This window comes from Palaemon carinicauda, chromosome 8, assembly GCF_036898095.1.
Source record: "Palaemon carinicauda isolate YSFRI2023 chromosome 8, ASM3689809v2, whole genome shotgun sequence".
NCBI classification, from domain to species: Eukaryota; Metazoa; Arthropoda; class Malacostraca; order Decapoda; family Palaemonidae; genus Palaemon; species Palaemon carinicauda.
Window position 1 is genome coordinate 80,702,642 of NC_090732.1, and position 23,264 is coordinate 80,725,905.

The 23,264-nt window shown below is 38.6% G+C and overlaps 1 protein-coding gene and 1 long non-coding RNA gene across 2 annotated transcripts in view; one reads left to right on the forward strand and one right to left on the reverse strand.

Annotated features, from left to right (window-relative positions):
• The window catches only part of LOC137645772 (protein fantom-like), a 723,952-nt gene that overhangs the window by 665,989 nt on the left and 34,699 nt on the right, over window positions 1-23,264 (forward strand). The window contains 2 exon segments of the mRNA XM_068378685.1: window positions 17,213-17,411; window positions 23,187-23,264. The exon segment at window positions 23,187-23,264 is cut by the window's right edge and continues 64 nt beyond it. Of these exon segments, the coding sequence (XP_068234786.1) occupies window positions 17,213-17,411; window positions 23,187-23,264 (277 nt within the window).
• The window catches only part of LOC137645774 (uncharacterized), a 27,564-nt gene continuing 22,454 nt past the window's right edge, over window positions 18,155-23,264 (reverse strand). The window contains exon 3 of the long non-coding RNA XR_011045349.1: window positions 18,155-22,266. This is a non-coding gene — a long non-coding RNA (uncharacterized lncRNA). The remainder of the gene's footprint in view (window positions 22,267-23,264) is intronic.

Below are 23,264 nucleotides of genomic sequence, written 5' to 3' on the forward strand. Positions count from 1 at the left end.
AAAACACCTAACAAATCTTAAAAATTACACGCACACTAACTCAAAATATATGTTTATAAATATTGCGACACCAACACTGTCGCCACACACAAGCCGAACTTTCGTTTTTTCACGGCAAACTACCACTACAGTTTATGGTAACAGAAGAGTTCCTTAATTTGCCACAACGGCCTTAACTCTTCATGGTCATCAGTGTCAAGATCATCATCATCATCATCATCATCAACAGCAATCGGAAAATCCTTCTAACGGGCTGGGTCATTATGGCATCAATATCAATAAAATCGTTCAGAGCAATCAAATCATAATCATAATCGTAGTTCAGGTCATCAACGGTTGCGTAATCCAAGAGCAGTCTTAATACAATCTAATACAGGCCAGGTCATCAACAATATATCCCCTTTCCAAAAAATTTTCTCTCCAAAGGAAGAATCACGGCTTGCAGAAATAAAAAGGAAAAACACTTACGAACACTCCTAGCTAACTAAACTATCACACTATAATCAAAGATGAATAATAAATTGTTCCTATCATTCACAATCACGACAAGCCAAGATAACCAAAACTGTACTTACTCAGAAAATATATCAACACTTCCATGCTGGTCAAAGAATAAGAAATATAATCCAGCATTCAAATAACACAACTGCTTCAAGTCGCAGTCAATCAAAAAAAGCATTCGCTCCGAAAAATTTACCATTCTCCTAACCTAGCTAAAAGTAAACAAACAACCTCATTTATACCAACAGTCTTTCTCACAACAAACAATCGATACACTAACTCTCTCTCTCTCTCTCTCTCTCTCTCTCTCTCTCTCTCTCTCTCTCTCTCTCTCTCTCTCTCTCTCTCTCTCTCTCTCTCTCTCTCTATTTGGCAAACAAAGAAAATGGAAATAAAACAAAAATTAATCCTCCACAATGGTACTACCAAAGACTAGAAAACAATGGTTTGATTTTGGAGTGTCTTTCACCTAATATAACTTCTTACCATAGCTAAAAAGTCGCTGTTACCCACACCATGTGGAAAATAGGTACTGAACATTCACGGTGCAGTAGTTAACCCTTTGAATGAAGAAGAATTTTTTGGTTATCATAGTGTTGTCTGGTGTATGAGGAAAGAGGAGAATGTGTAAAGAATAGACTAGACTATTCGGTGTATGTGTAGGCAAAGGAGAAATGAGCCTTAACCAGAGAGTCATCCAATGTAGTACTATCAGGCCAGTCAAAGAACCCATTAACTCTATAGCGGTAGTATATCAACGGATGCCTGGTGCCTTGCCTGTGCTGCAGTATCTTTAGATAAAACAAGTCGGCTCTCATTACCTAGCGAAGCATCAGTATTTACATCTGAACTATCCGCAATCTTATTTGCAATTAACATTATTAAAACAGTTGAAGAAAGGTTGAATCTTGAGTTTGTCATTTATTTCGATTAAAAAAGTGCCTTAGAAGCCCTCAAGGCTTACACACATAAGAAACAAATGGTATTACAAATTAAAGAGCCTTATAACAAATACTATTCTCAGGGGGTAAATATTGAATGATGCTGGAATCCTGCCAATGTTGGAGTTGCTGGTAATGAAAAAGCGAATGCCAATGCTAAATCAGCAGTAGATTTACGACAACTTGGCATTATGTAACCAACATAAAGCATTTCATAATGGAAAACTATTTGGAATAATGAATCTGAAAATAATCGATTGAAAAAATAGAACTAAATGTTTCTCCATAGGAATCATTGGAATAAAAATATAAAAGAATGAAAGTTGTTTTAGCAAGGTTGCATATTGGTCATAGGATTGACCCGTGGATTTTTAATGCATGTACCTCAAGAGACAGTTCATATGCAGTGAGTGTAACTGTTTTGACCATAGAAAAAATCTTTGTGATTGTAAAGATTTTAGAAGATAAAGATATTTTTCTTTTGATCAGGAAATTATATATATATATATATATATATATATATATATATATATATATATATATATATATATATATATATATATATATATATATATATATATATATATTTATATTTATATTTATATTTATATTTATATATATATTTCTCCTTTAACCCTCTGGTGATCCGATGATGCAATGATGCGTGAAAATATTTATTGCCATAAGTGATCCAATGAAACTAATTGCCGCGTTCACGTAACTTATTTTCCGGGAAAATATGGTGTTAAAACGCGCGTCACTAACAAAAAAAAAAAAATAAAAAACGGTAGTAGCAGCACATACGTCACATGTCTATACTGATTTCCAATGTGACATTTTTTTCAACTTACGCTCTCCTAAAATAACTGTACCTCACCCCGACTTTTGCAAGGGCGTAAGCGCCAAAGGGTTGATGATAATAATGAAGAGGGGTGGGGTGCACACTTGAGAACATTGTAACCTCAGGTGTGTGGTCAGTGGTAGACCACTCTCTGAATCTTAATATGTTGGAGATGGATTGCAAGCATTCCAACAAAATTTGATAAGGGACTAGGTAGTGCTGAGTAGCAATAATACTTTTCCAGTAACATATTTCATCAAGTAAGTAGGTCCGATATCACGTCCCTTTTTCGCGTTAATAAAGAAGATGAACACCTGTATGGCAAACAATGCATTGGAGATGTTAGCCATGTACATTCCAGGCAAGGAGAATATTATTGTTAGTTTATATTATTATTATTATTATTATTATTACTGACTAACCTATAACCCTAGTTAGAAGAGCAAGATGTTATAAGCCCAAGGGCTCCAATAGGGAAAATTAGGCCAGTGAAGAAAGGATATAAAGAAACAAACTATGAGAAAAGTAATGAACAATCAATATAAAATATCTTAAGATCAGTAACAACATTAAAATAGATCTTTCATATGTAAACTGTAAAGAGAGACTTATGTTAGCCTGTTCAACATAACATTCACTGCAAGTTTGAACTTTTGAATTTTCCACTGATTCAACTGCTTAATTTGGAAGAATATTCCACTATTTAGCCATAACAGGAATTAAACTTCTAGAATACTGTGTAGTATTGAGCCTTGTGATGGAGAAGGCATGACTGTTACAATTGACTGCATAACTAGTATTGTGAGCAGGATGTCACTGTCTGGGAAGATCTGAATCCAAAGGATGGCCAGAGAAACGTAAAATCTTATGCAAAATGCGTAAAGAACTAGCTGAATGACGGTGTCAGAGATTAATATCTAGATCAGGAAAAAGAAATTTAATAGACCACAAGTTCTTGTCCAACAAATTAAGATGAGATTTAGCAGCTGAAGACAAGAGAAGAGAACAATGCTCGAAACAAGGCAAAATGAAAGAAATAAAACACTTCAGAATAGATTGATCACCGAAAACCTTAAAAGATTTGCTCAGTAATCAGATTTTTTGTGCAATTGAAGAAGAAACAGACTGAATGTATTTCACAAAAGTAACTTTGTTGGCAAGAATCACACCTAAAATTTTAAGAGTTGTACAGAGTTAAAGAAACATTATCAGTCATCAAAGGCAAATTGTTGAAACAGATTGGCACCTACATCTATGCATGGTGGAAACTCTTATGGTTTCCTAATTCCAGACCCAGGGCTGACATTAGAGGATGGATTCCAACACCCTTTAGACGACCTGGATGTGTATATCTTTTTTCCTAGCAGCCTTATTTACAATGATCAACCAAGTGTTGATCTCATCACATCACCTTAGTGGCTCCCAGATGACCATAGGCTGAATAGTATCCTGATCTGCAGAGAACTGCTCCAGTGACCCACTCTTTTGTGTTTGTCGTATATTCAGAAGTACCATCAATCTGTGAAATCGCTATCACTTCATGGGTGGAGACTATCCAGCATATCCGGGCAAGAGGCTTTTCGCAAGGCATAGCATAGAATATGTCTTGATATATGTGACTAGGCTTTTTGCTAGTGTTACGCCCGGCCTTGTGAGTCCGGCTTTGCTTAAGAAACTCAGGGCATGAACAAAAAAAAAACAATGGAAGGTCGCCAGTAGGCAATAAGACAATAATTACCGACATAAATATAATATATTTACAGTACTAATAAATTGATAAAAGTGGAGCACAACAAATGAAGGTCTTATTGTTGAATTGTCACAACGTGCTCACGTGGAGTTGGATAGAGCTTACGCACTTTACTTCCACAGGCTGAAAACACAATGAAGTGTGGTTATAGCTTTTATGCAAATGAAATACTAGTGCAAAACTTAGGAACTTGAAACACTATCACATGGGAATTAACACTGTCGTAGGGTGAATTAATTAAGGTTAGGAGCAAAGGGCACACGTGGTTGGGATATAAGGATAGGATAATAAAGGTTCAGTGGGTAGGATCTTTCGTTAAGGATAAAAGGAAAGGATGGAATGTGATAAAGAAGGGATATGGGAGGTTGGATAAGGATGATGAGGATGAGGTACTCAAACAAATATCTTACCTTGATAAAAAGGACTCTGCCTCCTCCCTTGTGGAGAACGCATCAAAGGTCTTGCTCCCGTGGAGGTTGGAAAGCGAAGAAGGATGCCCAGTTGTTCCTACGTTGAAATGACCCCTTTCAGCTCCCAAAAGGATCATTGGCCTGACCGCCGTCCTATTGGTCATCGGCTTTAGTCTCGTCTCCCGACATCCCCCATCAACAGGCCTCCTGACTTCTCCCGGGTTACTTTTGCAGCGGCATTGAGCGGCCACATGCTTTTTTTGAAGATGTGGCATGTCGACCGGTCCTCGCTGGGGGGGTCTTTTGTATGGAAAAAATGGTGCGATGACAGTCACGAATAACAGCCCCCCATTTTAGCAAAGATTTTGTCCTAAAACAGGACAAGAACTCTGTTAAGGAAGGTCTGAAGCCACTAGCCTTAATGACTCCTCCCCCAGTGAGTCTCACCACGATAATGAATTAATTCCTAAGCTGCAACTGGGTTATAATTTTCTTTTATTTTGATAGTATGTTAACTTTAAGTGCCTCATAGAAGTCAGCACGCTAGTTATGAAGCAACAACTAAAAAATGGAAAATGCAATAATAGTTAAAGTTAAGTGACCTAGTGCAGTTAAACACATGAAAATTAAAGCAAGTTGACAGTTAACAACATGCAATTGATAAAATAAATCCATAAAAATAAATCAAATGTAACCAAATGAGGCCAAGATGGCTCCTCAAGGTTATCTACCTGGGGAGATACCAAGGCCGATTAATATTTTTTTCTATACAATTTAGATTAACCTACTGACTACAGCTACGTGTTATGGACATGGCACTGTGCATTGAGCACTAATGCCTGGAGAGCACATCTGCTATTCTTTTACCTGAGCTCTTTATGCGCTTAACCTTTCAGCTGTAGTTCTGGAGGTCTATGCCCCACCTCTTGAGCCCTTTATTCTTATTATGGAGCTCCGTCAAGTAGTTGACTGGGATATAATCTGTAAGGAATGTCAGTGGAACTCGTGGTCAGCATGATAGGCACTGGCACACCTAGTCAGCACAGCTTCGAGGCAGTGTGTGAAACAATCGATCATTGTTAATCGGAAATGATTTCTGCACTTACTCTGGGGCAGAGGACCTACATAATCTACCAACATATCGTGAAAAGGAATACCTGCAGATGGAATGGGTTGGAGAGGAGCCCTCGGCACTACCTGGTTTGGATTATCAGCCACTTGGCATGGATGGCAGGAGGTTACGTAAGCCTTAACACACTTCTGCAAGCCCGGCCAGAAGAAATGAAGCGGGTACATTGGGTAGTGCGCTTCTCACCAAAATGTCCTCTCAGTCCCTCATGGGCCATGCATAGCACCGACAACCGGAGGTTATGGGGGACAACTACTTGCCAGTGCAGGGCCAAAACGGCCTCATGAGAACCAAGGTTGATTCTGAGGGGCACCTCATCCTTCAGTAGGAAGTCCTCCTTAGAAGGAGTACTTATTCCAGCCTCGTTCGAGTAGGAAGGTGCCCTGTAGTCTTCCAGCCTCTCGTCCAAATGCTGGAATCTGATGAGCTCTCTCTGGCTCCTTAGGGTCTCTGGGCTGATGGGTGCTTCCCCTTTTGCTTCCTCTGAGACTTCTGCCCTGGTATTTGAAGTACCCCTATCACCAGTGGTGGTAAGTAGCACAGCTTCATCGGAAGAGAATACACGGGTACTAGGCTCAGAATCATGGCTGGAAGAGGGAGACTTCTGGCCCCCCTCTGAGACTTCTGGCATGGTGCTTGAAGTAGCCCTATCCCCTGTGGTGGAAAGCACCACACCTTCACTAGAATTGACTTCTGGCGTACGAGTCTCAGACTCATTGCTGGAGGAGTAAGACTCTTGGGTCTCCTCACTTAACCATGGTATACTACCAAGGTCAATGTCAGCTAGCCATTCGTCTTCCCCTGCAGGAAGCATCCTCACTGTTTTGGGCTCCAGCTTGGCAGCCTTCATGCACATGAGGGTCACTCACTGTACCACCTTCATGGGCTCTTGACCCAAGGGCATGTCGCAGCCCTCATATCCAAGATCGCTCACTACCCCAAGTCTGCACTTCTTACTAAGCTGGGGTGTGGGTACTTTGAACTCCACTGTAGGGAGTTCTTTGGTGACTCCTTCAATGCACTGGACCTCCCTGCAGTAGTCCTGCTGGACTTTGGCACCATTGGGTTGAGGTGGCAAAGTCTTGAGCTTTGCTAATCGGGAGTCCATTTCCTTCATTTTTAATTCATGCGCTCTTGCTCTTCTCCGGGCCTTAGCTTCATTTGTGAGTTCTCGCACATACCTTTTCTCCCTCATAGCCTTGTCGTTTTGCCAAATCCACAAACACACTGACCTCAGCAGCAGTCATTTTGCTAATTTCTTGTGGAGACAGCAACCAGATCAAACTCAACAGCTCAAGGTATGGTGTTGACCGTGCAAGAAATTACACGGATGGCAAAGATGCTCTAGCTTACGCAAGAGTCTCACGGAAGGAAGGATAAAGATGGAGCCGGGCAAAATGCACAGTGATTGTAAAAAATACCTCTCAGGAAAGACCTATCGCCGAATAGCAAGCCTCGCAAATAATTAAACAGTAGTCTAACTAGAAAAACAGGGAGCACACCAATGGGTGGGCACGTAGGTTATCTGGTTGCAAGGCGTTCAAAATGAAAAAACAAGAAATTCACATGGAATCACAGCGATTGGTGATCTTGTACGCTAGAAAAAAAATGGAATCACAACGATGGGTGATCCTGTATGATAGACAGAAAAAGTGGTATCATAGCGATGGATGATACTGTATACAATATTAAAAAATGGTATCACAACGATGGGTGATCCTGAATACTACACTTTAAAAAAATGGAATCACAACGTTGGGTGACCATTTATGCTAGACATAAAATAAATGGAATCACAACGATGGGTGATCCTCTATGTTAGTCATAAAAAAAATGGAATCACAACGATGGGTGATCCTCTATGCTAGACAAAATCACAACAATGGGTGACCCTGTATGCTAGACAAAGAAAAAAAATGAAATCCCAACTATGGGTGACCCTCTATGCGAGACATAAAAAAAATGGAATCACAACTATGGGTGACCCTCTATGCTAGACATGAAAAAAAAATGGAATCACAACTATGGGTGACCCTCTATGCTAGACATAAAAAAAATGGTATCACAACTATGGATGACCCTCTATGCTAGGCTTAGAAAAATGGAATCACAACTATGGGTGACCTTCTATGCTAGTCATAAAAAATGGAATCACAACGATGGGTGATCCTCTATGCTAGACATAAAAAAATGGAATCACAACTATGGGTGACCCTCTATGCTAGACATGAAAAAAAATGGAATCACAACTATGGGTGACCCTCTATGACAAACAAAGAAAAAAATGGAATCACAGCAATGGGTGACTCTCTATGCTAGACAAAGAAAAAAAATGGAATCATAACTATGGGTGCCCCTCTATGCTAGACAAAAAATGGGTTTGTAAAAATGTGTGGGTGCTTTCCTGCAACTCTGTGACTTAAAGCCAAGTTTGTATTTATACTTAAAGTATAATAAATTAAGTAAAACAAACAATGTCACTGAGTTTGCTAATTGCTTCGTAAAGAAAATGAACCCCTTTACATATTTTCCCTTTAACAAAAATAAATTTAAGGAATTACACCTCCCAAATAGTTTTATCTAAAAGATGGTATACCCCGACTAAAATATAGAATTGAATGTTATTTATTTGTAACAGTTTTAACAAACTCGTACGAAAGTTATCCCTTTTAAATCCTGTACATAAATATTATCCCACGAAATATTGCAAAATGAAATTACATACCACTAACTATTAAAAGAAAATCGAAATACCAAGGGATGCAACGTTTTCTTGCCGTTATCTAACAGAAATTATGCCTCACTCCCGTAAAACGTTTACGTGAATCGTAAGCCAAGAGATTCAATGAGACCAGCCTGTATTCCCACACTAAAGATAAATGTTAAATTATTTCTTACACAAAAATAATGATTGATATGTGCGTGAACCACTTACCAACGTGCAATAAGTTGGCTGAAATCTCGGGTCTGCGCTTATAAACAAAGCTAACAATAACAGACAATAAAAACCTTGGCTTAATTCAGAAAACGACTGTGGGCAGAGTTAGCTCAGGCTAGCCCGGTTGAAATTACCACGCGCTTAGCCTCTTGCATTTTTGTAAAATTTCTAAAACTTCACTTATTTTTCAACACAAAATAAAACATTCACGCAATGTACAGTATATTTAATAAATCTTCACCACTGTGGCAACCGCCGCTCAAAACGAATAAAAGGCAAATACATCACAGATGGTTGGCTATCCTGCTACTCAAAATTGAAGCCTACTATGGATGCACAATTAAACACACAATTTTAACAATAAAAATAATATGTTTTGGCTGTTTTCTTCCATGGTTCCAACTCCAGTGATAGAAGAATTTACTTTAAAATGAAATTGAGATTCGTCTCGTCGCTATAGACCGAAAAGGGGAAAGTTTTTACTTTAATAATAATACCTTGAAATTTTATCTTCGCGAATCCTGGCAAGGTCGCCACTTTGTTACGCCCGGCCTTGTGAGTCCAGCCTTGCTTAAGGAACTCAGGGCATGGACAAAAAAAAAGAACAATGGAAGGTCGCCAATCGGCAATAAGACAATAGTTACCGACATAAATAAAATATATTTACAGTACTAATAAATTAATAAAAGGGGAGCACAACGGGTGAAGATCTTATTGTTGAATTGTCACAACGTGCTCACGTGGAGTTGGATAGACTGTGGACGACTTCAACACAGCAATCTCATTCCCTGGAAAGGGAAATAATTTAAATTATTAACCGATCACTTACGCACTTTACTTCTACAGGCTGAAAACACAATGAAGTCATGTGGTTATAACTTTTGGGCAAACGAAATACAAGTGCAAAACTTAGGAACTTAAAACACTATCATGTGGGAATTAACACTGTCACAGGGTGAATTAATTAAGGTTAAGAGCAAAGGGCATACATGGTTGGGATATATGGATGGGATAATAAAAGTTCAGTAGGTAGGATCTTTTGTTAAGGATAAAAGGAAAGGATGGAATGTGATAAAGAAGAGAGACGGGAGGTTGGATAAGGATGATGAGGATGAGGTACTCAAACAAGCATCTTACCTTGATGAAAAGGACTATTGTCTCCTCCCTTGTGGAGAACGTATCACAGGTCCTGCTCGCGTGGAGGTTAGAAAGTGAAGAAGGATGCCCAGCTGTTCCTACGTTGAGATAACCCCTTTCAGCCCCCAAAATGGGGGAAGGGTCATTGGCCTGACCGCTGTCTTATTGGTCATTGGCATTTGTCTCGTCTCCCGACACCCCCCATCAATAGGCCTCCTGGCTTCTCCCGGGCTCCCTTTGTGGCAGCGTTGAGCAGCCCCGTGCCTTTTTTGAATATGTCTGAAATGAGACCTCAGGGGAGTAGACGGGTATAGGATGGGTGGGCAGGTGGTGAGGCTCTGGGTAGGGTCCCACCGCTTGTGGCATGTCAACCGGTCCTTCCTGGGGGGATCTTTTGTTTGGAAAAACTGGTGCAATGACCATCACGAATAACACTAGGCATAGCATAGTATATGTATTGATATATGTGCCGGGCCTTTGCTGCTGTCTATCAAGAGAAGTGGTTCATCTTATGTTATTGATGTCGTATATGGAGCGCTTTTTTTTTTTTTTTTTTTTTTTTTGGCTGAAGCATCTCTTCAGCAGATATCCAAGTTCTTTCTTTACCTTTGCCAAGAGAGCTCCCGTCAGTTTCTACAGTGAAGGCTACTGCTCAGCTTTGAGCCAAGTCTTTGGACTAAAGGGGAGTCAAACAGTCTTGCCCACGTCAGGACCTCAGGCCCCTGGATTGGGGTGTGACCTTTCTTCCTGGGTCTCCTACACATTACCTATATGAGTCCTTGAGAGTGTCATCAAGCAGATATCTGACTTACATGACAGTTTCTGTGTTAACAATAGCATTGCCAAAAAGAGAAAGCGACCTGAAGGGCATCTCATTCATAACCAGTCACAAGCAAGGCTAGAATCTGTCAGTCCATGGCACTATATTTAAGACTTTCTCCATCCCTTCCCTTGAGGATGTGTCTGAGGGGAATTGAGAAGAATTGCTATTGTGCCCTGTGAGCTAGTCACAGTGCTATCTGAAGATGACTTAGCAACATAGGTCTCAATATTAGAGACTCATTGTTAGCACTGGTAGTATTAAGAAAGAAGTATCCTATACTACCATGTTTTAATGGCTTCATAAGGCTACCAAGCAAATGTACACCTCAACCAATTAGGTGGTTGAAGTATCAGCTCTGGCAAGAACCCACTAAGTCAGAAGTATTAGGCCTGTAGAAGAACCTGTTGGTGAGCCAGGTATTGAAGGAAGGAAAATAGAAGCACCAGAAAACCCTCAGCTTCCATTATCTGCAGGAGTACAGTATACCTACAAGTCACTGAATACTTTTACACTTGGTCCTGTGGTGGTTGCTCAACAGACTGTATAGCCATTTCAGCTCTCTCACGGGACAGAAAGCATCTTGTCTAAGGTACTTTTTGTTACATAATGTAAGTGCTAGATGGCAGCACCTATCAGTTTTTACTTCTAGTCCTCTAGTGGGCAGTGAGGGGGAATAAAAAGATGTCGACCTAAAGGACCATTTTAGTTGTCTATCAGGAACGAAACATGATGGCAGCAGTGAAAGGAGCCCCAATTCCTGTCTCCAACCCTCCAAAATAGTTCTGTGGAAGCTTCTGAACATTCTGCATAATTATATGCACCATTCCACTGTTAAACATTCTGCTACAAGCCTCTGAAGTTCTCCTGAATCACACCTGGTGGTTCTCGATTATCGCTCAGTTATCGCTCACTCTGACTCAACATGGCTGATGCACAACCACCATCACCTCCTCAGCTACCTAGAATCAAACCTCCACAAAAATTCATGCTGGGATCTAACCCTGTGGACAGCTGGAAACTATTCAACTAGAGTTGGGAGCCTTACGTTATCCTGACAAGACTCGGGCTATAAGCTCGTGAAACGCAAGTAACCCTTCTGAAAAACTGCTTTGCTGATGACGCTACATACTCTCAATAGTTTCAAGTTCCAAATCAACGAGGATGCTCATGCAGTTAATGAAATTATTAACAAGTTGGAAGAATTTGTTGTGGGTGAGATAAATAAGACTTATGAATGTTATCTGTTTAACAAGGAACCAATCAGAATCTGAATCATTTGGAGCACACTGTAGTGATTCTCTGCTCAGAGATAGGATTGTATTTGGTGTACATTCTGAAGAGACCTGTAGTGGTATGTTCAAGTAATATGTTTCCACTCCTTGTAAGACTATTGACATTTGTCAAATTGTTGAATGTGTCCTCACACACACAAAGCTCTAAAACCAGAATTCGATAAACAAAGTTGCTGCTACTTGATATAAAAAGAAAAAGCCTAGCAGGTCCAAGTCTAAATCTGTTGAATTTGAAGTTCAAAAGCAGTGTAAATCTTGTGGTCATACTCATGTCATGAAAAAAGAGCTCTATCCTGCCTGGGGTAAACCGTGTGACAAATGCAGTGAACAAAATCACTTCACGCCAAAATGCCCCAATGATGCTACCAAAAACTGGAATACTAAAAATGCAAGATAACAAAGAAAAAGTCGCCCTGTCCACAATTTTGTGGAGATGTAAGGTGAGTATGATGATTACTGAATTTTTGCAGTGACACCAGATGAATGTATTCGAAAATCTCACCAACTCAAATGCAAGCTGATTGTTGGTGATGAACAAGTGGTTTTTTTCAGATGGATACTGGTGCTTCTGGCGAATATATTGCCTGCTAAGTATTTAGTTGATATTTTGCCTACAGAGAAAAAGATGCAAATGCCGAATGCATCTACCACTACACCACTGGATGCATGCAGAAAAAAAATGTGAGAAACCCTAGAAACAACAAGAAATACTATGTTGAGTTTACTGTAACAAAGGACAAATTCACCTCTTTAATTGGACTAAATGCTGCTACTCAAATGAGATTAATTAAAATCATGGAGAAAAATATTGAACTTGTGGCTGGCATTAAACCTCATTCTATTACTGATGGATACTCCTCAGTGTTTGATGACAAGCTGGGTTGTTTATCTGGTGAGTTGCATTTGAAACTTCATGACAAAACAGTACCTATAGTTATGCTAAGTCGGAGAATAGATACAAGTCTTTATGAAAAGCTCAAAGCTGAACTTGAACTGATGGAAGCTGCAGGTGTAATTGTGAAAGGGACTGACCCTACACTCTGGGTAAATATTTCCTAAAAAGGCAGGTGAAATCCATCCATGCATTTCTCCCTGTGAACTGAATAAAGTTCTAATTAGAGAACATTTCACTATGCCTATACTCGAAGACAAGCTACATAAAATGGGAAAATCTAAAGTATTTAGCAAAGCAGATTTGAGAGCTGGATACTGGTATGTTATGTTGCATGAAGAATCCAGCCTCCTTACAACTTTCCAGACAATACATGAATGGTATCAGTGGAAGCATCTCCCATTTGGATTATCTGTATCTGCATAAATATCCAGCGTAAACTTCTTGAAGCTCTCAATGGCTTAGGTGGTGTAGTCTACATTGCAGATGATGTTGGCTTGAAACTGAACAAAGATAAGCTACATTTAAGGCAATCTGAAGTCACTTTTATAGATCATGTAGTAAGCAGTGCTAGGTTGGTAAGCAGTGCTGGGTTGCAGACGGACCCTGAAAAAGTGCGTGCGATTTTGCAGATGCCTGAACATACTGATGTGTCCTCTCTTCGGAGATTGATTTTTAGTTAGATTGAACTATCTGGAAAAGTTTCTGCCAAACATGTCTGAAACTCTTACATCATTGACAAATTTGTTAAAATTGGACATCCCATGGAACTGCTCTAGTGCCCAGAAGACAGCGTTGGAAAAGGCCAACCAACTAGTAACTTCGGCACCTGTATTATCTATCTATGATGTGGAAAAGTCGCTAACATTCGAAAATAATCCCAGTAGTTATGGGCTGGGTGCCGCACTATACCAAGAAGGCTAGCCAGTTGTGTTTGTTCGTTGTACTTTTACGCCTACAGAGACTCTGTATGCACAAACTGAAAAAGAGATTTTGGTTGTGCACTTTGGGCTTACAAAATTTTATCAAAGTTGTGACTGACACAAACCTTTTGTGTCAATTGTAGGGAAACCATTGGATAAAGCACTCAGGAGACTGCAAAATCTGCTATTCTGCACCATGGAGTATACATTTGATCTAGTCTACCATACTGGCAAAGACAGACCTTTGGCAGATACATTGTTTCGTAGTCCATTAACTACAACACAAACAGGTGAAGTTGTTCATTCTGTTTTCACTGTGCCAGTTCGTAAGGAGAGCCTGGCGGAAACTGCTCTTGACAAAACTCTCATTACCCTGAAGAATGTAATTCTGAGAGGATTGCCCTAACACAAGGGCAAAGTGAATCTGAGTGCCCATTGTTACTTTGAACATCATGATGAAATGTCAGTTCATGATGGATTTATCTTATGTGGAGAAAGGATAGTGATACCCAGATCTCTCCAAGCAGAAGTCAAGACTTCAGTCCACGCAGGTCACATGAGAATTAATTCCTGTTTAAGAAGAGCAAGGGAATCCCTCTACTGGCCAGGTGTGTCCAAGGACATCCAGCAATTTGTTGAGCAGTGCTCAATTTGTGTTATGCATTCTGCAAAACAATATAGTAAAGGCAACCTTTTATCCTCAAAGAAGTACCCTCACATCCCTTCAGCATGGTTGCAACAGATCTATTTCATGTAGGAGGAAAATAATATGTCGTACTATGACAGTAACTTTATCGAAATTGATTACATGATATCAACTTCTGAGGCTTTTGTGAGGAAACAGAAGCCACATTTTGCCCCCTTATGGAATACCAAATGTTGTATATAGTGACAATGGCCTACATTATGAGTCATCATATTTGGCTAAGTTTGCAGAAAAGTGACAATTCCACCATGTGACATCAAGCTCTAGGAACACCTAGTCAAATGACACCTCTGAGGCGGCTATAAAATCTGTGAAATCAATGATGCTAAAATGCGCGGATAATGGGAAGGACCCATGTCTTCGTCTAATGACTTTACGTAACACGCCTACTGAGGGCCCGTCCTAAAGTCCTAGTCAACGCCTACTCGAACGTAAGACTCAGACAATAGTCCCATCCTGGAGGACTCTCTAAAATGGAAACCTCAAGAAAAACATGTTGGCTCAGCATGGCCAATACAAGTCCCTCAAACCCTTGTCACAAGGTGATCGTCTGAGAATCCAACCCATTCGACCAGGATAGAAGATATGGAACAAAGGCATTGTGACAAATTGCTTGCCTACCTGCTCCGATGAAGTAACGACTGACAATGAGATGTATTGAGAAGGAACCGTCACCTGCTGAGACCAGTGGGAGATCAGACAGTTATCCCTAACACAAACAATGAGTGTGAAACAGTTAATTCACCTGTGCAAGATCAGGCTACTACACCTAGGCCGATTGCTAAGTCCTCACACAATGAGTGCCCAAAGTCCCCCAAAATCACTCTGCAAGCAACTTCCTATTCCTCTACTCAAAGTGCCAGTTCGCTTACAGTTCGATCCCGATCTGGCTGAGAAATTCGAAGAAGACCATCTCATTACACTGACTAAATAATATGACAATTTGAAAGTCTAACTGTAAGTTTATAAATTCTGACTCATATATGTAATATTTTCAATCTTTTTATTTACTGTTTAATATATTTGTAGAGTGTATTTGGATTTGTTAGGTATGATGCTAGTTTTCTGTAGTTGCTTATTATCTGTAATATCTTATTTTTTTGTTTATATGTTAGATTTCTTGAGTGAATTACTTTAGGTCTACTCTACATATTTCCAAGGTTATGTTCATGTAATTTATTTATTTCTTTGGTTGAAATATGGTAGTGTTATATCTATGATGAGTATATCATTTAGAAATTTCATCTATCCAGATATTTTACATATGTATGGTAAACATTTGCAATCACCGTGTCTGTTGCTATTTGATTTTTGTTGGATAGGTTAAAAATGGGCTGTGTACATTTACTCTTAGTGTGATTTTAATCATTTAAAATCTTGTGTTTTGCAAAGTTTTTTTAACAAGGGGAGGTGTACGCAATGTATATGCTAGATGGCAACACCCATCAGTTTTTACTTGTAGCCCTCTAGTGGGTAGTGAGCGAGAATAAAAAGATGTCAGCCTAAATGACCGTGTTACTTGTCTATCGTGAACGAAACAGTGTTTGTGATGTAAGCCTAGATTGAAAGGTTTGAATGTCTGATTTTACTACTTCTGTCTTCCACCTCTCTAGGAGGTGCAGCAGCCATGACCTTGCAAGCAGAATTGGGTGACTATACAGGTAAGCTTCATGACAAAGTAATCCTTCTTTACAAATAAGATCTGGAGAAAAGTATCTTCACTATCCTCCCTTTATGATGAGGAGGATGGCCAAATGTATGCCAAACCAATTGATCATAATTTTACAGTATTTTTTCCAATACCTCCCTTACATGGGGATACTAGTTCATCTAGACCGAGTATCATGTTACTAACTTGGTACTGTACTGTCCAGGCCCTAACAACTCATTCATATCATTGAATAGGTTATAGAAGGTTCATGGAATCATCTTTCTCACTCCTTTACGGTACTAGGAAGACTGACATATGCAGGGAAGAAAAGAAAATTCTAGTTTTGGTTCTAGGGGACTTCCTCTCACCAAATGTTTTGTATACGTATGTGTACAAATAAAAAATGTTGAAAGAAACTTGCATTTTTCCTAGCTATACAATCCCGAGTCCTTAACCACCTTTCTCAGTCTTGGGTATAAGGTCAAAAGTGGTTAGTCAAGGACAGGTGGTTGACAGAGCTTCTCCCCCACACCACCCATCATTAACTAGCTACCTAGTTAACGAATCAACAATTGTTCCAGCTCATGCTGAAAACATTTATTTTAAAGGAGTCTGGTTTGTACAGCCTAGAAAAATCCAAATTATGATTAGTATTTGCTATTTATAATATATTTGTCTTGTATGACTGTTGGCAGAGCTTCTCCCATAAGGACTCTGGTTTGTACAGCCTAGGAAAATCCAAATTATGATTAGTATTGGCTATTTATAATATATTTGTCTTGTATGGCTGTTGGAAGAGCTTCTCCCATAAAGGACTCTGGTTTGTACAGCCTAGGAAAATACAAATTATGATTAGTATTTGCTATTCATAATATATTTGTCTTTTATGACTTATTTTTTGCCACCCTGAGACCAAAGTCTATGTCACATCTTTTAGGCATGAGTAGTATTCGGCTTATACTTCAGCTGTCGCAAAGGAAACATGTTGATTATCAAACCCATATAAAATGGGAACCAAAAAGGTTATTATAGTTATAATAGTAACAGATTTCCAGGTTTTAATGATAGAGGGGCAGATTTGTTATTACAGTATTAAACAAAATATTAGTAATTTTTTCACAATTTTTGGTATGTGTGATATTATCATAAAGCAGTAAGATAGTGTCGCATAAAAATAATGTAATTAAAGTAGCATGCTGGTTAAGTGAAATTTTTGCTTGAGTTTCATTAGAATGTTTGATCATTTGTTTATACTGTATTAACATTTCTCTTTTTCAGGCTAAGAATTCAGTAATTTACATTGAAGTTTGCAGCTTAACAATCTTTACGGATTCATCTGTAATGCAAGACCCACTAGTAAAGTTCCTGTTTGTTGATTACCATGGCTTTCTGGACCTTCCACCAGAAAAGCTGGAAACTCCGCAGTCTTTGCCAAAGCCACTTTCGGGATGCGCCCTGAATTTCAGTTTTGGCCAAGGTAATTCATTTTCTAATCATTAATGGTCATGTTGAAGATTTTGTAATGTATCTAAAGTAGTACCTCGGTTTACAAAATAATTCATCTCAGGAGCGAGCTCATAACCTAAAATCCTCAGTCTAAAAATAATTTTCCCATAAGAAAGAAAGTAAATTCACTCGATGTGTTCCACAAGTCTATAAATCTACATCTATTCTACACTCCTATTTACAGGTTTGTAATGTAATTTAGTGAACAAATTAAAACCCCTGTAACAAATTGATAATTCACTCAAAAAAATGAAATAGTGTATTGACAAATTAACCCGCACTTTACCTTTGATCGTCAAGTAATATTATTATGTTATGACCCCCCCAAAATTGCTAGAAAATGTTTTTCAATTTATTTCTGGATTAGTGAGGTGTAGAATGACATAATAAACGTCAAGAAAAGGCAAATGCTACAAAGATATGAAATCCAGGATGGCCGCCAATGCATAAAAAAGGTGTAATTAACTATCTTATTATTCACTCTACGGTGATAGATAAAATGTCTACACCTAGATTTTCTGGGTCAAAGAATACAATGGAAACAGTCAAATTTCCTTTTAATCATCATGTAATGAAATACAAGATGGTATACAATAATAGCCACTGTTATACAGATATATCCTAAATTAACTGTATAATTTCAAATATCAATATATTCAAAACATACAATAACTTAACAGTACATCACTTATGTAAGTAGTGTGTTTGGTTGCTACCAGAGTCTAAAGTCTAAACTTAATAATATGATAATCTTACTATTTATTAAGTCCATACATTTTTCATTAGCAGTGTTAATATATAGACTTAATTGATACTCCTCATCTTATTTTTCACTAAATTTGACATGATTGTATGGATTATCACAATTTTCTAATTGGCATTGTCCACAGGCAGGTGTACATGGTAATCCATACACCCTACAATTACACCACGATATTCGGCAGGCAGATTTGCAGTTACAATGTACTATCTTTAACAGATTGTCTGGTGCTGCATTCATATCTGACATTACTGGTGCTGACTTAGTCTCCTCTATCTTCCAACACCAGTACAACACGTCCATATCACTCTATTTTCCAATCCACACCATTATCTGGTAATAAACTCTGAGAGAAGGAAATTTGCTGGAAGACACTGTTGAGGATAGATGTTCTGGTGCTACAAAAGTTTTTAAGGACAATTTTCTTGGACAGGGTAGTATGGCGCAAAGATGTCAGTGAGCCTGTACCCTTCCCACTAAATAGTACAGCCATTACCTTGGCTCAAGTGTATGCAATTACTTTTTGTTCTTGGTTTGGAGAGAGGAATTGATCAGCACAAGATTGCAACACAGAATTACCTTTGACTAAATTTTGAAATGCAGCCCTTTTCCTACACCAAAGATGCGTGATATACTATCACATCCAGTAAAAGCGTGGATGAAAAGCAGCTGAGCGCGTAGTTTGTTTCCTAAGACTGACTTGAGACTGTTGATGTGGTACACTGTTGTGGCGGTTGATTCATCCGACCTGAAATAAAGGTCCTTGCTATCTGTCTGTGTATAATTAAGGAGTAGAATCAAGAGGTCTGTGTCCTCTCCAATCAACGTAGTGGTATGGAATTGTGATGCTTCAACTGCAGCCTTAGTAATATATCTGTCAGCATCACCAGGTGAGTTGATGACAACACATCCTCTTTTCCTAAGTTTACCACTGATCAGATTAATTAAGACATACTTGTTGATATTCATTGACAAAAACTCTTCCTTCCTTCCTGAGAACAAAGTCTCTACTGTAACACTAACAACAGGGGGAACTTTGTGCCCTATACGTCTTTGGTGAATGTTGTCCTTGATTGATGGACCTCCATTATAGCCATCAAAAACTACTGTTGCCACCCCATATTTTCGAATGGTGAAATCTGCATATGACTCAGCTATTGCACCGTACCTATCTACCTTCTTCCAGGGTACTCAATGTAATAAGGACCATCCATCAAGGACATAGTGCTCTATCTTAGGAGCAGATTGAGGTGGATCTGCACCTGCATCTTTCAAATGGTCTGAAATAGTGTGAGCGAGCTGTGGTTTACCTGGCTTACAAAATACATTTCAGATCTCGAAAAGAGCTGGAGGGAATGTGCTAAGCTCATACCCTAAAACATAATCCAGTGACAGCTCACCTGTTTTTGCCACTACTAATAATCTCTAAAATGATAATACTTTGATCTAGTGCAACCTTGATTGCAGAAATATCACGAAGCATTATGGCTTTATCTCTTCTCCTAAAAGAGTATCTGAAAGCAGACTGCCCAATCATATTTTCAATATTTTCTTTCCAAACACTTGTATTCAAGAACATTCACGTTGGGATTTGCCACTACACCACTGACTGTATTCCCCAGGGAGAGAGGAGTCTTCCGAAAAGGGTGAACAAGATAGTAATTTGGTATTAACCTTTTGTAGGTCTGAAGCTCCCCTCCTCATCCTTGCTTTGGTCAAATCTTTATGTTGATCACTGTAGTGTAGGAAAGGTCATTTAATTCCTTCATTGCCTTATATTCAGCAGTGATCGGAGCTGGCATTGTCCACAGTGACCTCTGCTCTTGTCATACCCCGAGTCCGTCCATTTGAGGTTTTTAGTGACCTTATTAAAGTTTGTTCAATAGCACGATCAGAACTAATGGCTACCCAGTACCGATCACAATGACGAATCACGTGAAAACCATTGGAAAATGACCTATCACTAAGTTCTGACTTCCATTTTCCCAATTCCATCTGATGTCATAACAATCTCCTCACACTTACCAACCAAAGATGTGACCTTTGGTCTGTCACTAACTAGATCTGAAATAATTATGTGGTTCAGTAATTTGTCTGTAAGCAGATTTCTCTTTCATCATATGATCTACTGAGTTTTCACCATATACTACCTGTAGAATGTCTTTTAGCCTGTACCATTCATGGTGGATCCAATTGCACCCTACAAGTTCATTAGAATGTGAAAGCAACCTAACTAGAGAACTATTTCCTTCAAATGGCTATTCTGAGGTACATCAACAATGATCTCACTTACATTCCTGTACAGGGGCTGGTCAAAGTTCATTAATAGTGTGATACCATTTTATACTGCTTGCATATGAATAAATTCCAGTGTGGGCAAGAGGCAGCTCTTGTCACCCAGGTACAAGTCATTCATTGGCAGATACATAATTCAGGACTGACCTGGGTGTTTGTACTCCTGATGAATTTTTTTGCGTCATACCAGACCAGTTTGGAGTTTCCAGTTTAAAGCTTAATGATAGTTCCCATAGAATCTCCAATGACAGGCATGGTTGGCAAGGTGATATTCCACTATATCAATCCTTGTGTTCTCCACATATTTAAGTTCTGAAACAATTTGCCGTAGAATGACCTGTCTTCTTTTTTTAGCTGGAGTCAAGGCAGAAATTATCCCCATCCCATGGAAGGAGCCTCTACCATCGATTGAAAGAATATCATGATCAACGTTGTCAGCAGCAAACAGAACAGTCACATCTCCTGAATCTATTCCCTCACCCAAAATATCTACAGGAGCAGTGCCAGAAGCATTTTTTTCAAATCTCAGAACTTCTCTATATGATGAGCAAAATCCCATCTTATGCAAATTATTTACAAGGAGCCTTGAACAATACAAATGATGTGTTTGTAAGGCAAGACCTATCTGTATTGGGGATAGAACAGTTCGAGGTCGTACTGCCTGAATAATTGCTTATCCAACCCGTGCAACCTTTTGGCTCTTTCCCCACAAACAAAATATCCAGTATTGTGCAAAGACTGTCTGAAAGATACTTCAAAGCCATATCAAGTTTTCGCATATCTTTACCTGGGTATTGATCTGCAACAGAGGGAACTTCAGTTTTTATATCACTTTTGATAAGTCTAGCAGCAGTTTCGATAATTCTTCTCATGAGATTCCTCTTCAGTTACCCTATCACACATGAAATATGATCGAAGGATGTGAGAAATTGTTTCCCTCATTGTATAAAATATCATTTTGGCCTTCTCTTTCTATTGTATATATATCGAGTCCTCATAATGCTCTCTCAATTTTTATTTAAGGTATTGATTGCCATACAGAAATGAATCTTCACTGTAAAGATATTCTTTTCATTATATTCCTAAGGGCAGACACTGTCAATTGTTCCTCATTATTAGCTTCAAGATAAGAGCACATTTTCAAAAAGCTCTGATCTTGGTCTTCATTTTGGGGTCGTCCTGATTTTCTTTGCTTTGTATTTGGCTCCACCTTAAACCTATGGGGAATATCACGCCCGGATCGAAAGTTCCCATCACATGAGTGCTGATATGCACAGTAGGTAGCATGTAAGTCACAACCATAGTACTCAAGTCGACCTTCCACAGTAACACCCCAATCATCCGAACAGTCACTACAACACTGCAATATTGTTTTAACAAAAATAGCTGTTGTTTCAAAACTGAAATCTAAGGTGTTATATGTAACTTTAGTTCCACAGAAAAGATAATTGGATTTGCTATCAAATAGTCAAGGGAATATCTGCGCACTTTTGAGCAATGGTTTACTTTTTTCTTGTTTAATGAATTTGTAATGTCATGTGGGTTTATGTACCACTTATGACAATTTAAATAAACTACGCCAGCAGCTGTCACAATAATGCTATCAACTCTTTTAGCACTTGCTTCATTGATTCCATTGGCACCCTATTCACGAATTCGAACTGCTTCATCCTGAATCTATTTCTTTCTTGCAGTTTGGGCATGAGGGTAGACCTGGGTGACACTCATTTTGGGCATACTTGAGATTAAAAGTCAACACACATGGTGATACCTGAAAATAAAGAGTGTATAATATGGTATATCAGCAGTGATTTTGATCCTATATCATTAAAATTTAATTATTTCAATACCTCCATTGCATTCTTTGACCCCCAAAACCTAGGTTTAGACATCATAATTATCATTCTAAAGTAAATAATAAGAATTTTATTTACATGTTAATGTATTGGCGGCCATCTGGGAGTTGGCATCTTTCCAATGATCAGAAATTAGTATATTTTTATTATGTTGTTTTCCACATAAGATAGTACCAGAATCAGTTGATAAACCCTTTCTAGCAATTTTTGGGGGTTCAAGGTTTTTTTGTCCTATTTCTGGTAAAATATTGAAAGTTAAAGTTCTCTTTCTTGAACAGTGGATACTATCACTAAGTTAATCGCTTAATCTATATGTTATGGACACTTGTCTTATTTTTTACTTAATTGCATTCAATTTTGATAAAGAACCCATGTCAGTACATATTTATAAAAGAAATGCACATACCGAGAAAAATCATTGCATGTAGACTGATACAATGCTCATATACCGATCTGGATTTTCATGCCAGTATGCTGATTTGCTCATATTCTGAGTTCCTTGTAAGCTGAGGTATTACTGTATTATATATATACATTTTCACTACGTATTTTGAGTTACTTGTAAGCCGAAGTATTACTGCACTGCGTATATATTTTCATGCTCGTGCCCCGAGTTCCTTGTAAGCTAAGGTATTAGTGTACTGTATATACATTTTCATGCTCGTGTTTTGAGTTTTTTGTAAGCTGAGGTATTAGTGTACTGTACTGTATATACATTTATACCAAATCTTGACATAGCTTTATTGTACAGTTTGTCCTAAAGCAATTCTGACATTGTGATTCAGTCTTGAAATAAAAGTATTAATTTGCTGAATTTTTTTGGTGATCTTTCCAGAATTTAATGTTGATGAAAAGTTGTATCCTTCTCGGAGAAAAGCTCTAGAAGAACTGATGAGAAACAGAGGTTTCATTA